Here is a 15,170-nt window from a genome sequence, read left to right as displayed (position 1 = left end):
GATGGTACGGCAAGGAAAAAAAGGGGAAGTAAAGGGGAGAAAGAATAAAAAATGTTGTGATTGTGGTGTGGGAGAAAGGAGACTTTTTATTTTTTGACAAGGAGTTCTTTAGAAATCAAAACTATTCTTTCTCCCCATGATATTCCAGCTTTTCTTAAGATAATAACAGTAAACGGTGGCACAAAAAGGTAACTCCAAACCACCGAACGCTCTCAGCGTTAGAAGCACACACAGACAATCACACGACACATTTCTCGTGTTTCTTACGTCGATGAGAGTGCTGATATCCTGCAGGTAGTACTTGTTCATGGCTGCATTGGCTGCTGCTAGATTCAGCAGGTAGTCATTACGAGCTTTGGTACACTTCAGCTGGGTCTCCTGCACTCTGCCATGCCTCTGTGTGAGTGCATACACAAATCACATAAGAAAGGATAAGAACAAAAATGCGTGAATTGATAAAAAACACTGTATGCACAATTTTTTTTTTACACGTAGACAAAACAACAGGAACAGGAAGTGGTTTGTTCTGTGGAAAACCCATTTTCAAGACATCCTGTGTCTCACACAAACACACCGCTGATACACATTCACCTTTTCCATTAATCTCTCCATCTTCTTCACGGAGCTCCGCCTCTGCCCTCCTGATTGGCCGGGCCCGAGCTCAGCTGATTTGCCGGTGTGTCTCTCCTCCAAACGCTCGGCTTCCTTCAGCTTCCCCTCAGCTATCAGACAGTCTGTGTGGTACTGGTTATATGTCTTCAGAGCCTTCATCAGCACACATGTTACATAATTACTACACATTATTACATCAGTTTGTATTATTACATGCAAAGACAACAATATGAAATGCTCACCGTCTGCAGTTCAGTGGTGACCTTTAGCAACTCATCCTGCATCTGGATGCCAACTTCTTTGCTCTGCAATTTGCAAAAGTAGATTGTTTGCCAAAAATATTTGACACCTGCCAAACTCCTAGATAAGAATTAACTTTGAAGCAACAGCTTAACATTTTAATGTGGAAAGTTAGAAAATTTATAACACTTTTTTGTTTGTACACTTGCTGCATGTGATTAGCTTAGCTTAGCAAGGAAATGGAAATGGGGGAAAACAGCTAGCCTAGCTCTGTCCAAAGTTAAAAAATACACCAACAGCACCTTAAGCATCCACTTATTAAATTTATATTGTTTAATCCATATAAAAACTTTAATGTGAAATAAAAAGTTTGATGGGGAGTACCTGCTTGTTGCCTGACTAGAGGACGGCCAGAATGATTCCATCCATCAAATAGGGTTGTGTCTAGAAGTGGAAATTTTCTAAAAACTTGAGTTGTGATGTTTGCTTACTTTTCAGAAAAGGCTTATGCCATGAATTACATATATATATATTTACATATATATATATATATATATATATATATATATATAAATTGTGGCACTTACATGGACTGTTCAGCAAGATAGACTTTACTTATGAATGGCACTTTTATGATTTTTGAAGCCTAAATGAAGTCACCAGAATTTAAATGTAAGACTATAAACAAACTGCATGACTTCACATTGTCACCACAATAACAACAAGCCTTGTTCGTCGTGGCTCAATGCTATGATGTTCTGTACTGTCATTTAGCCACTTGTTGGTCATCACCCTTTTTAAAGACACATCAAAGATCACAAAAGTTGACATATTTTATGTTGTAGAACAAAATGTTAATGTCTCATAAGCTTGTGTTAGTCACAGACCATATATTAGGCATCTCACCAAAAAACCCATTAAAAAAACCCACTGACTTCTAGACAAGGGAACCGGAAGAACAAACCAGGTATACCTATTAAATAGAAAAGTTTAGTGGTGCTGGTAGGTATATTTTGTGTACCTTTTGGGCACAGCCAGGCTAGCTATTTGACATTGTCTCTAGTCTTTTTTTTTTTTTGGTAAAATAAACTAAGCTAAGCTGATTGCCTGCTGGCTCTACCTTCAAATCTAGTGTGTTATCCATTCTCTCATCTTACTCTTCACAAGAAAGTGTTCCTTAAACTACATATTTATGAACTGAACAAAAAAATTATAAATACATAAATTATACTACATCATGTAGTGTCATACCACCTGGATAAGCAACAATTATGCACATTTCTGTAATTGAGTTACTGTCACATGTGTTGTTACTTTGTGCAGCTACTATGATGGTAGCAATAATAGAGCCAATAGTGTTGACAGTGATTTTAGAAAAGTTAAAAGGGTCTTGCTGTGCTTGGCGTCAGGCCTGACAGCACCTCTTAGCTGCTCTGAAATGACTGTAGTGGCTTAATTAAAATTCTGCTCACTTTTCAACTATGAGAAGGTAAGGAAAGCGTGTCTGACAACTAGTAATTTGAGCAAGATGAGTCTGTGTGCTTTACAAAATGAATGAGACTGCAGACGCCACTGCGGCATCAGCACAGATAACAGGAGAAATACATGAGGGGGGATAAAGAAGAAGACTTTCACTGTGTTAAGTTTGTGTCAACTTCTTACAAAGTATATATTACAAAACCAATAATGTGGCAGCATAGAAAAGGAAATCCATCTTTATGAATTTACGCATTGAATTTTGAACTTATTTTTCTCACAAGAGAGACTGATAGAGGTGAGTCATTTCGGTTGCTCGTGATGGGAAATTAGTGAAGTGACCTGCTTATTTTGCTCTGCTCCATCTGGTCTACAGAAAATTTCTGAAATTAACTGAAATCATTTCCACTTGATTTAATCACACAAGACTTTATTTTAAAGGTTTTATACGCAACATCCAGAGCATTTATACAACAGCAAACAACTTTTTGCTATGTAAGGACATAGATTTAGTGGCTTAATAGCATTCTGAGCAGAAAACGAAGTTACGCTTCCTCTGTGTTTGTTGTAATTTTAGCTTCTCTGTTCTTTGTCCTGGTAGATGTGTCAGCTGCGTATGCTTGTTAGTGCATGACGTGAGTGCCTGTGTATCCCAAAGCTAATCGCGGTTGCTCTGCACTACGTGCTCATACAGCGATTAAAGGTAATACTGGAATGGTTGCGATGCAAAAGCAATGTTAATAGGTAAAAGCAGCCACACTGCTGGTATGAACAAGGCTGCTCAGATGCAGCTGGTGCTCAGATGCGGAACATCTAGAGATTCAAATTTTCTGAAAAAATACTGTGAAAATGAATGTCTGATGGTCATACTGATTCTATTCCACCTTTAGTTACAGTTTCAATGTCTATTATGGACATATAGTAGTACAGCAGCCAGCAGCTCTGCAGCAGTACCGCAGCAACAACACTGGCAGTGTGAACACCGCAAGTATGCGAGCCGCAGCAGTTCAGTGAAGTAGCTGTCATGTGCTGCTCACACATGCAGTGTTGCCGGGGCATTAGCTCCGTCAGCACTGTTGCTGTTATTGATACTGTTTGTGCTGTTAGCACTGTTAACTGCTCACCACCGACTCACCACCACATCCATGCTGAGAGCCGTGTGCCGGCAACCTCTGAATCATATATTGGGAATATTGTTTAGAGCTCCTTTCAGTTTTTGCTGAGAAATCTTGAACAACATCGTTTTAGACACAGGTTTAAAACTATGCAACACATATACAGAAGGTCAAAGTTTAACATTAAGGCTCTCCACTTCATACACATTCAATTTCAATCTCAGAGTCAGACAGTGCGCTGCTTAAAACTGCATCCAGACACGTTACTACATCACTACACTGAATATCATCGGTAAGTTGTTACAATAACTAAAAGAAATATTAGGAGGATGACCTCCAAATATAGGTACAGGTATTTCATGCTTAGTGCAGCTGTTTCTGTGTACATGTGACCTAACATTAGTGATCCACTCACCCTTTTGTGCAGACGGTGTGTATCCTCCGTACTGTGCACCAACCGCTGTGTGAGTGTGTTACAGCAGGTGTCACCCAGTGCTGCATGTTCCCGGCTCTCCAGACGAGTCTGAGTCAGCAAAACAGACCAGACCTGACACACAGACTGACCCCACTGCTCCTTCCTGGAGAAAAAACAGACATCCGCTTTGAATTACAACCTAATGAAACACTGAAGAGACATATGTTCACTCACATACTGTATACACACTTACTTCTTAGTCTTGTGGGTGAAACGCTCAGTGAGTTTGTCGAGGGCACGCGCATATTCAGCCTCAATGTCGCCTCTGCGCCGGAGAAACTCAGAGAGGTCTGAGAGCTGCTGCTGTTTCACCTCCACCTGAGAGTCTAAAATCTTTATCTGGTCTGTCAGCTGGGCCCGCAGGTCTGACACACACACACACACACACACACACACACAGACATGGAGCGACACAGAGAGAGACAGACAGAGATAGAGAAAAGACAGTTATTTAAGTAAATACGTTTAGACCCCTGGACATATACTGACATGATGCAAACACAGAGTGTGACATGAGAACACACATGCATATAAATGGATGAACAAGAGGTGCAAGAGGTGAACTCTATTCATTACAAAAAGCTGTAATTTGATCAGATTTTTCTTTTTTTCATCTATCAACAATTAAAGTGCATGTGGTGTCTCACAGCAGACAGACTCACCTACTGATCCCAAACATGAAAAAGCTTTCAATACTTCAAATAACCAGAGCAGAGAATAGAGAAACAAACTGTCTTTAGTAGAAAGTTGGGGGGCAGATTTTTAGGTAATTTTATTGTATTTTTTACAGATTTCTTGCTAGGTCATTTCTTCCGTAGCTGATGACCTTCTTCCCATGTTTTTGAATAACATAAAGCCAACTTCCCCAAAAGGTTAAATAAATAATTTGATTGTATTTCCATCTTTGCAGAGCAAGTTTTGTGTGAAAGGGTTTAAATGTCCATCCCATATACTGTAGATGCCAGTTCCAAATATAAGCCTGTTGAGTTAAGCGATTTAAGCAAATAATAGCCTAGTCTCTTAAATGAAGTTTTATGGTACGTATATGTTAACCCCTGGGAGGGATTACGTCTAACTTTACTTTGTGTATTTCATGTTTTTATATCTCTTCTAGCTTGTTAATTATTATGAAAAAAGAAACGATACATGTACATCACACCTGCTTCTGCTCGTAGATGCATGCATGCACACACAGGCATAAAATGCACAGGAAAGAGACATATAGTGTCTGTATAAAGCATACAGATGAAATTAGTACATGCACACACGATCAGCTGCACTTTTACACCTGTGGTAAACGAGTATCTGGGGACACCCATGGCTCCATGAGGAATAATTCATTCACATAAAAATGTAATAAACAAGATATTGTTTTGTGGGAAATTAGATAATATGCAACAATGTCTTTTCTTATCCCACATATTTTCCAGGGAGGGAGACTTAATAAAGGGCTGTCCATGCTGTCAGTTAGAGCTGAGATTTCTATTGACTTACTGAGTAATTTGACAGCAATATGTTGATTATGTTACACAGCTCACTTGTAATAACCCAAGTTTACATGAATACAAGCTTGTGTATATAAGTTTATTATAAACACAAGCTTGTATGCAAACACAATAAAGCCAATAGCAATGTGGCCCGGCGCTGCACTTTGCTGTGAAAAGGCTAATACAAACATCATTCTCTCAAATAACCCCGCCTTCGCTTTGCTCCGCCACCTCTCTCTCTCCTTTCTCTTTCCCTTACCTGTTCTTAGCTCTCTGTTTCTTTTCTGCCTCACTCAGACCGCCCTCCCCACCCACCGCTCTATCTGCTCCTTCTTTCCCCTCTTTCCTCTTTTTCTCCGTCTCTGTGAGAGTACACAGCCTGGGGCTGACTGGATGTGAGGAGACAGCATCACTAATACTGGCTATAAATACACCCTTGTAGTACAGTACAGAGAGCCACCCAGCCACGGCATGCACCCTCCAAAACACAGCGCATGACACACACACAAACACACACTGCTGTTGTCATGTGAAAATCTTGTAACGCCTACATTGGTCATGCTCTTTTTTTTTTTACTTTAATTAAGGCATTCTGTGCTCTTCTATTGGCTCTAAGAAACTCTGCATGGACTGTCATAAAGCTCCAAACAAGGGTGGATTTCATCAACATCAAAAGTGTTTTTGAGAACATAAGTCAAGTCAATTCAAGTCAATTTTTTTGTAAAGTCCATTTACAGCATATGACATCCCTCTGCCTTTAGACCCTCAATGTAAACATATGCAGAAATGCATTCAGTGAGAGTCTATGGCTGGATGACTGTGCAGAGCAGCTGCACACATTCATGCATGAGTGCACTTGTGCTATCTTACAGGCATTCATGCATGCAGGTAAGTGCATAACAGAGGTGCAATAAAGGGCACAGACAAACACACATGGACACACAGACACACACACACACACACACGCATGCACGCACGCACGCACAGACACACAGACACACAGACTCACACATACACACACACACACACACACACACACACACGCACTTGAAGATTCTAGAGCGACTTACCTTTCATCTGGGATTCATATTCGGCCAGACTCCCCTTCTCCCTCCTCAGCTTTCCATGTGATGTCATCATCTTTGACCTCTTGAATCCCGTCCGTCACTGAGACCTTCCTTTCCGAACCCTGATTCTTCTCTTAGCCTCTCAGTCTCGCCTCCTGGAACCTCTCGACCTCAGTTCCTGCTCTGGCTCTGTAGTCTGTGACCTTCCACCCCTGACCCCTTGGCCTTGCTGCTCTACAGCTGCATGCAGCGCATCGGCATCAGTGTCGATTGGCTGGGCTCTGTGGGGATGTCACTCGGTCGATGTGGTCATGGAATCCCTTCAGTTTCCGATATGAATGCTGATCCATAGGGGAACTGGCCTGAGCAGCAGACAGAGAGAAAAGGAAGAGAGGATAGCGGTTAGAAAGAAGTGGATATGGATGACAAGACAGCTGAAAAGGGAGATTAACTGAGACCAGAATAAGAAAATGAGAGAGCCAGAGGACAAATGAGGCCAGGGCGACAAGACAGAAAGGGACAGTGACACTAGAGAAGGGAGATTTAATAGGAGGGACAGCGAGGGGGTGGGGGGGGCAGAGCGCAGAATGGACAGTAAGAGGGCAAAGTGATGAGGATGTAAGGGCGGAAGGATGGAGGATGGGGGATGGGAGGATGAGAGGTGATGAGTAACAGCAGTAATGAAGGATGTTCAAGGCCTTGAGGTCCGGGTTTGGCAACATCCATAAAGGCAATGGTCAAACACACAAGATAATGTCGAAAGTTATTAGTTTTTCTACACATACTTTACCAAGTTTAACGAGATTCTAAAAGTTAAAGGGTCAAAGGTAAAAATCGAGAGTCAGGGTATGTAAACACTCTTTGGAGACCCTGTGATCTACTTTGGGTCTTGATTCACTGTTAATTTTATTAACAATTTCTCACATTTGCTTTGCGTGTTGCTATTGTTGTTTACACATATTAAAAGAAAAAGTCCACCAATTTCAAACAACACAGTCAGTTTACTTTTGACTTTTTATCCAAAAAGGTTGTACAATGTCTTTGCAGCTCTGGAAAAGTTTTGACAGCAGGGAGACAAAGTGGTATAAAATAATTTGCACTATGAGATACACGACAGTACTGATTACAGTACACAAATGCAGTGTTTGTGGTTACCTTGGTGTTTCCAGCTGTTGCTAGACAGCATACTTTTAAAAAATTCTCCTGGTAATACTCGTTGAGTTTCTGCATATTCACAGAATATTGTCTTTGATATGGCTCCTTGTGTTTTGGGGCATATTGCAACCCACACCCACAAACCCAATCACCCTGGGAGTTGTAGTTTTAATTTACATTTCTATACAGCCTGTATCTTCAACTTTTTTCAGGCCCAAAATAGCACCTCCCGCTTCTCAACACTGTTAGGCTTTAAATGCAAAACATGAGTAATTCATTTTGAGAGTCAGTTTAAAAGACATGGCTGTTTACCAAGCAGGGAAGATTTCATGAAAGGTGCACTGTGATGCATTGTGGGAAGTATAAGATCAAGCACTTGTGAAACAAAACTAGTGGCTAAAAATGCAATATCTCAGCCTGTGCTGTGTAGATTTTGACAATTTCTGTTTTTTTTCTTTTCAGCCTCACGCAAGTCTTCTAACTTAACGGATGTGTAATACAAAGTTACTAGAGTAGCCGTTTAAAGGCAGATTTTGGCTAGTTTTAAATAAGTCTAAAATTGATAGATGCTGTTGTATAAGAAACTTTAGAAGACAATGGAAATCTACTTCTGAACTGTGAGTTTCATAGATTTTAAAATCAAAGCTTGTTTATATGTAAGAACTTAACTGAATTAGTCCTACATGACTTTATGCTTACATTGCATTAGACGCAGGCATTTCCACTGATGTTTATTAGTCAGCATAAACTGTACTGAGAAGATGAGTTCACAATCATTGTCACTCATTGCACACACACACGCACACACACACAGAGGCAACTTCACTTCCCACATCCTGTGTCAGTTTCTCAACAGGTTTCAGCACTCAGCTATAAGTGCCAACGTGTACTGCTTTCACTGGAAACATTGTTCCTCAATCCGCCCCAAACAATAACTTGAGTTTTGGTTAAAACCCAAAACTAAAGCCAAATGTAAATAGAGAAACACACTCACTCTAACAATAACCAAATGGTCAGAGTATATTAGGCTAGTGTCATCTTATATTGACCCGGTTTCATGTGGTTATCTGTAAGCCACAACACTAAGTAAGTCATGTAGCACCTTTTACAACATGCTGTTTCTAAGCATTTCACAAACATATGTACACACAGTTAAAATAAATGAGCGAAACAATTAATTAATCAAGATTAAATAAATTACAATATGGAACACTGTCCATTAAGAGACATACAAGACTAAAACAGACAAATAAAAACATAACACGAGGAGCTGCTCTATTGGAAGGCATGCCTTTAAAAGTGGGTTTTTCGTAGCCCCCTAAAACAGCCGAAGGACTCAGCAAATCTGATGGACTGAGGAAGATTGTTCCAGAGTGACTACGATAACAGGCCAAGATATGAGGATCAGAGTGGTCGAGAAGTAGAATAAAGAACAAGGAGACCTGCAGTTTGAAGCAGTTGTAAATGATATAGAGCAGCTTACTGAGGCAAGTGTAAAGGGAATTACAATATTCCAAAAGAAGGAAAATGAAAGTGTGTATTACTAACTCAAGTTGCTTGGGAGACAACCAACATTTTATTTTTGCAATATTTCTTAACTGAAGGAAACAGGACTGCACAAGCTCAGTGACATGATGGTCAAAAGACATATGCATGTTAAAGGTGATAACGACAGGTTTGATGTTAGAGTGCAGTGAACCAATACACTCAGTGCAGATGTAAAGCTATCAGAACCAATTACAAGAATTTTGTTTCTCTGGATTTAACCCTTGGACACCTGAGCAAATTGTCCTCATCCTCAAGAACAATATAAGAAAGAGATGTGTAACTTAAAAAGAAATTACCCAACCCCCCCACCCCCACCCCCCAAAAAAGAAAAGCAAAAATTAAAAAACAAAGATAAGAATGACTTAGAAAAAAATAGAAAAATATATTTTTTACACAACATATCTTAAATAAATAATAACAATAGTTATAAATACAATTTTCCTATTTTCTTTTGTTAACGGTTTAATATAGGCATATATATTTTCTCTCTGTTTTTTCTTTTTCAGGTCATTTTTTTTGTCACCTTTAATGTCTTGCAATTTGTGAGACATTTCTTGCCAAGTTGCTCATTGCCTTTTTTTCCCCATATTTTCAAACTAAATCAAGCCAATGTGTCAAAGATTTGAATGCTTGTGAAAGGTGTCTGAACACAACACAAGAGAACTGAGGTCGATCTAGGTTTCAAAGGGTTAAGTGGAGAAATTTAAGAGACATCCAGTGTTTTGTGGTAGCTAGGTGATCATACAGGGAGGACAGTTAATTTGGGTTATTGGGCTCAGTGGAGAAACAGATCTAGAGTATCATCAGATCTAGAGTATCATCTACATTTGTGGGAAAACTTCATGTTATTCTTGATTGTTCAAAAATGTTGCATTTATCTGTGTCAAAATAACTAAAGCCTATTACTCATAACCAAAAAAAGACTGCTGTCATTCTCATTTCCTCTTCCAAAACTGTTAGTGGATGTGAAGCAGACACACTCTTCAGTGACGGTTTCTGAAAGAAATGGAGACTAAATGGAGAAGTGCAGCAGAGAGATTTTTTTACGAAAATGAGACTGTGAGGGCCCCGAGACCTCAGAGGCTCCGGAGGCCTTCATCAGCGTGCGACCTTAATCTGCACAGAACAAAGCGAATGTAAATGATCTGGGAAAGAGAAGAGGGGGTTGTGAGAGATCCAGCAGAGGACCAGGGAGAGAACGCCACTGACTGAGGGGGGAGAAGCAAAAAGGGCAGTGGGGGCAGAGAGATGGAGGTTGTCTTGGAACAGTGTTTCATACTTAAAGTCAAGGTCATTGTAAGAAGGAGGTCATGTGGTGCACATAGTGAATATAAAGTAGACTGAAGACAAGAGAGGTGGACATGTGGTACAGTATGATAGATCCTTATTGCTACTAAGCAGATTTTTTTCTAATTTCTTCTGAAGAAAAAAAAATGAAGGACTAAGCAGAAGTAATACAAGCGGGATATTGTGTCTGATGTTTTGACTGATACAGCACGGGGATTTCCTGACATCACTAAGAGCCAACCGCACTGTGCTACATTGACCCCGTTTACTGTACAGAACATCATCTCCTGTTGTATCCAATGTATCCAAAATTCTTACAGCTGCGTTGCCTCTCAGCAGCTGTAGAAAATGGTCCCAGTTCACCGCAAAAGTGGGACGAAGCCAAACCATTGCTAATGCAGAGTAAAATGTCAAAAACAACACACATGGGCGTCAACGGGACACTCAGCCAAATGATCTCACTTCCTGAAAAGTTGATCTTTTGGGAAATATGAGGTTGCAGCTGAACTGTAACAGCATGCACAGAGGTGTTAAAAATCATTCATATCAGCGCAGTATGAACACAGATAAGCACTAAATGTTAAAAGGGTGCACAAAGTGGGTCAAACAGGATCTTATGCTAATGTGTGCTACAGCTGTATGTTCACCGCTTTGAACACAAGTCAGGTGGAGTCAGGTGTGACACTCGTCTGTCTGACGGACTGATTGGAGAGGCTCTTACAGACACAAACATGATTAGGAGAAGACACGTGTTGCAATTTATGATGCATAAGGAAGCTGGGGGGATAAACAGTGGGAAGAGTATAATGTAATACAATAGACTAGATACACAAAATTGCTTTAAACCATAATCAGACATACTACAAAATAAAAGCATTAAAGAATGATGTATGTGCACTGTGTTATCTTTCTGAGCAGGGTCTACTGTAGGTGTAGCACCGACATGAAGCGTAATGGAATTAGCTCCAATAATCAGCAGCAGACAGGAGCTGCGCTGTCACAGCTTACAGCAGCTTTTGTTGTACAGACCTTTTCATGACCTGAAGTTGTTTCAGCAGGAGACGAAAGCATGATTCAGTTTGCAAAAGAGCTTCAGCATTTGTCGATAGTTTCCCTTTTTTAAATTATGTAACTTAGATGGATGTTAAGTGTCAAATGAAGGGAGAACTCCAAAGTGTACAAGAATAACCTCAATGTTTAGCAGAAAGGGACTAATGAGAAATGCTATAGAGTTGCATCATTTGTAATCCAGTGTTCTTTGAGTCCGACAGATACTAGCGATTCAAAATCAGGATATCTTGGCGTGTGCTGCATTAATGTTGACATTTCTTTTTAAAATCTGTCTAATGTCAGAACCCCAACTTTATGAAAGAGCAAAACTAAATCGCTGCAGTCGCCCTTTAAAGCAAGCCTACGTAACTTTAACTGAACAGCAGCCACTGTAGTCACTGTAATAATGCTATGTGCTATAGGCCTAACTCAGTGTAACAGTAGGACAAGTTGAGACGAGTCACATACTGAGTAAACTGACTACTTACAAAGCAATGTTTATGTCAAGTTTGCTATCATTAGCCATCGTAACCTATTAGTCATTCCAGACCAAGTAAGACTGCATCCATAAATGTACAAAGAGATGTGGATACAGCATTCGAGTCAAGACCCATTCATTCTTTTGAAAGTTAGCCCATAGAGCAAGCGTAGCATGGTATAAATACTGAGAAATAAAATATTTTACTTTATCACTTTAAGATAAAACATACACAACCAATGAGATTCTAAGCGCACTCTTTCCCACATTCATGCTGCTGCAAAACAAGATGAACCCCTGGAAGCTAAACTGACATGTCAGCTCATTCATTGGCTGCTAGATTGCAAAGCGAATCTAAAAGCAGCACATACAGCCAACCTGCCTGCACTACAACAGGTAGAGCACCCTCACACTGGCTCTGGCCCCAGGTTTCATTTAGAACGTGTCATGAGATTTAGGCCGATGCAAGATTAGCTATGCAAAGTAACGAAAATCCAAATTCATCATATGTCTGACAAAGTTTGATTCTTGCCAGAGTCCCTCTTGCACTCTTCTATATCTCCTCCCGACTGCTGCTGCTTGTGCAGCTGCTGCCATAGCAAACAGGAAACCATATCATAGTACGCTGCCACAGGTTTTTACTCTCGCACCATCTGTAGAGAATTACTATGTACCTGCAAATCTCACAGAAAGTTTTCAGCATCAGCTTAATCCCGGCTCTCATCGCTGCCAAAACACACAGCGCAGGGACGGTTAGTTTCAAGGTGGCAGTTGAGAACTGCACATAATGCATGACAGAGAAGAAAGTGCAGCCAATGACCAATGACTTATGACATTTACAATAAAAGGGTGGAAATTAATAGTCTTTGGCAATGCAGCTTGGTGAGGATATTTTACACACAGTGTAAGGTGCCTTTCAGATTTTGGCAGGGTACCTAATTGCAAAAGCACTGAGGGCAGTTTTGTATCAGACCGGGTTGCAAAATTAAAGCCAAAGGGTTTCCACTGCAGCTACAGTATATTTCTAAAGTCATGCCATGGTCTGGTTTTATGTAGAAGATCTTTTACAGGTAATGTTTGTGGAATGCATACCTGTGCATCCTGGCAGAGAGCATGAATTAAAAAGTGCACTGAAAAACTGTTTCATACAGTCGGGCACTGTGAGCGCCACGAAGCAGTCAGGTTGGCCACATCCGCTCCTCAGGCCCTTCTGAAACCTAAACTTCTTCAGTAGAAACTTTCACTGGAACTCTGGATGACAGTGCTCTTTAGAGGTCAGTTTAGATTTGGTTAGACTGCCAATTTTAATCAGAGTTTTTTTTCTGTACTGCAGGTTGTATAAGTGAACTGATACATGAGCTCAAAAAACTGTTCTGATGTACAATTTTGAGGTACTTATACTCAGCAGTGTAACAGAGTGCCCCAGTAATGAGTCCTAACCGGAAATGAGTTAGCACTAAAGCACTCCTAAATCTCTCGTTTTAAAGTCATTGGGTTTTTTGAAAAGGCTTTTGGTTAAATGCCTGAAATAATGTCTGGGGGGGGCTTGTCTTGCTGAACAAAACGTGTAAGTATCGTAAAAGTTTGTTTGCAACAGAGCTTATTTTTTTCAATGATCCAAAATGCAATGGCAAAATGCCATTGCATTTTTCTGACTAGATTCTGACTAGATCAGAATCAGCATTACTTTCTGCACCTTATGCATGAGCACCGAAAATGCACATGAAACACATCATTTGTCACTTATCCCTCACTGGTACAAAGAGCATTCTGCATGCTTTGTTTTGCATTTAACTTAAGATATGCATAAAACAACTGGTTTCTAAGGTGTTTTGATATTCACTCAAGGCAAGGTGATCAACCATTATGCTGTTCGAGGTCAGAGATTTACATCTTCCTTTTCTGGGGGCAATTTTTTAAACACTATATCAGCCTATAAGCATGCATGTCTCTGATCAAAATCAGAATCTTTGCACACCCATACTGTATGTTTAAGAAAAATGCACCTAAAGCTGAAACTGAACAATGTTAGTCAAACTTCAACTCACCAAATTAAAACCCTACAAGAGGTTTTAATGCCACAATTTCCCAGGCAAAGCTGCTCTGCCACATTACCAACACAATCTTTGCTGTTGCACTGTAAACCAACAGCACAAAGGAACTGCCACTTTGTAGATGCATCTGAGAGGGCTCTTTGAGCCATTTGCTTTTCTTCATTATATAATAACAGAACGTGAATTAGCTGTCAGTGGTGTAGGTGATAAGCTGAGCTGGGGGGAATTAAGGTCCCCCCAGCTCTGATGGCACAGGGGTGTTGAGTTATATTTACAATGGCCGTAAATCACCCCATATGGTCAAGGCACTGTAGCAGTGCTCCACACAATGGCCACATAAACACCTCAGCATAATTACACACGCGCATGTAAACACACACACACACACACACAGAGCATCAACACTGCAAATGGTGCACACATATTACATAATTGATACCCCCCAACAGCCAGTAGCCTACATCCATTTGTCCACTTAGGAACCCCCAAGTGAATACATTGTGCCTTTAAAACACTAAACTATATATAAACACACAGACATATTCACTTTAGTCACGCATGAACACAAGCATGCATGCACTTTTACACACACACACACACACACACACACACACACACACAGAGAGAGAGTGTATAGTATATATAAACACACAGGTTGCTATTGGTTTCATGGGCAGTATGACAGCCGTACATACCTCACTTTGTGGTCCTCTGCTGTCTCTTTCTATCTGTTCCTCAGCTCTCCTCCTCTCTTCTCATCCCTCGCTCTCTCTATCACACACAAACACAGAGCAGTGTGTTTGAATCTGACAGATTTCTCTCAGCTCAGTACCCTCCTCCCTCTCTCTCTTTCTCTCTCTCTCTCTCATTTCTCAGGCACACACACTCTCAAAAGCAGCCCTCCCTCCTTTCTTTCTTCCCTCTCCTGCCAAATATGCCAAATAGCCTCTCCCCCCTCCCTCGCGCCAGAGCCTCTTCTCTCCTCCCATTCCCTCCCTCTCTCCCTCTCTTGCCTTGTGAAGCAGTGCGAAAGCCACAACCCAAGCCACGCCCCACGCTCGCTCCTCTCCTCTGGGCGGCTATAAATACCGCTGCTGCTATGAATATACTGCCTTTCTCCCTCAGC

The 15,170-nt window shown here is 40.7% G+C and overlaps 1 protein-coding gene across 2 annotated transcripts in view; it reads right to left on the bottom strand.

Moving 5' to 3' along the window:
- arhgap4b (Rho GTPase activating protein 4b) overlaps positions 1–14,965 on the bottom strand; it is a 31,842-nt gene extending 16,877 nt beyond the window's left edge. The window contains exons 1-7 of one of the 2 annotated variants that reach the window (XM_088082471.1): positions 14,740–14,965; positions 6,476–6,834; positions 4,112–4,283; positions 3,859–4,021; positions 855–917; positions 592–765; positions 268–396 (exon numbers count right to left, since the gene is read on the bottom strand). In XM_088082471.1, the coding sequence (XP_087938597.1) occupies positions 268–396; positions 592–765; positions 855–917; positions 3,859–4,021; positions 4,112–4,283; positions 6,476–6,545 (771 nt within the window). In that variant the 5' untranslated portion in view covers positions 6,546–6,834; positions 14,740–14,965. The remainder of the gene's footprint in view (positions 1–267; positions 397–591; positions 766–854; positions 918–3,858; positions 4,022–4,111; positions 4,284–6,475; positions 6,835–14,739) is intronic. The other variant, XM_088082470.1, reaches the window with a different exon arrangement.
- Positions 14,966–15,170: the final 205 nt, after the last annotated feature.

This window comes from Plectropomus leopardus, chromosome 9 (genome assembly GCF_026936395.1).
Source record: "Plectropomus leopardus strain MGB_pleo_1.0 chromosome 9, ASM2693639v1, whole genome shotgun sequence".
Classification (NCBI taxonomy): domain Eukaryota; kingdom Metazoa; phylum Chordata; class Actinopteri; order Perciformes; family Serranidae; genus Plectropomus; species Plectropomus leopardus.
Note: the sequence above shows the minus strand (reverse complement) of the source record. Positions and strands in the feature narration are given on the sequence as shown.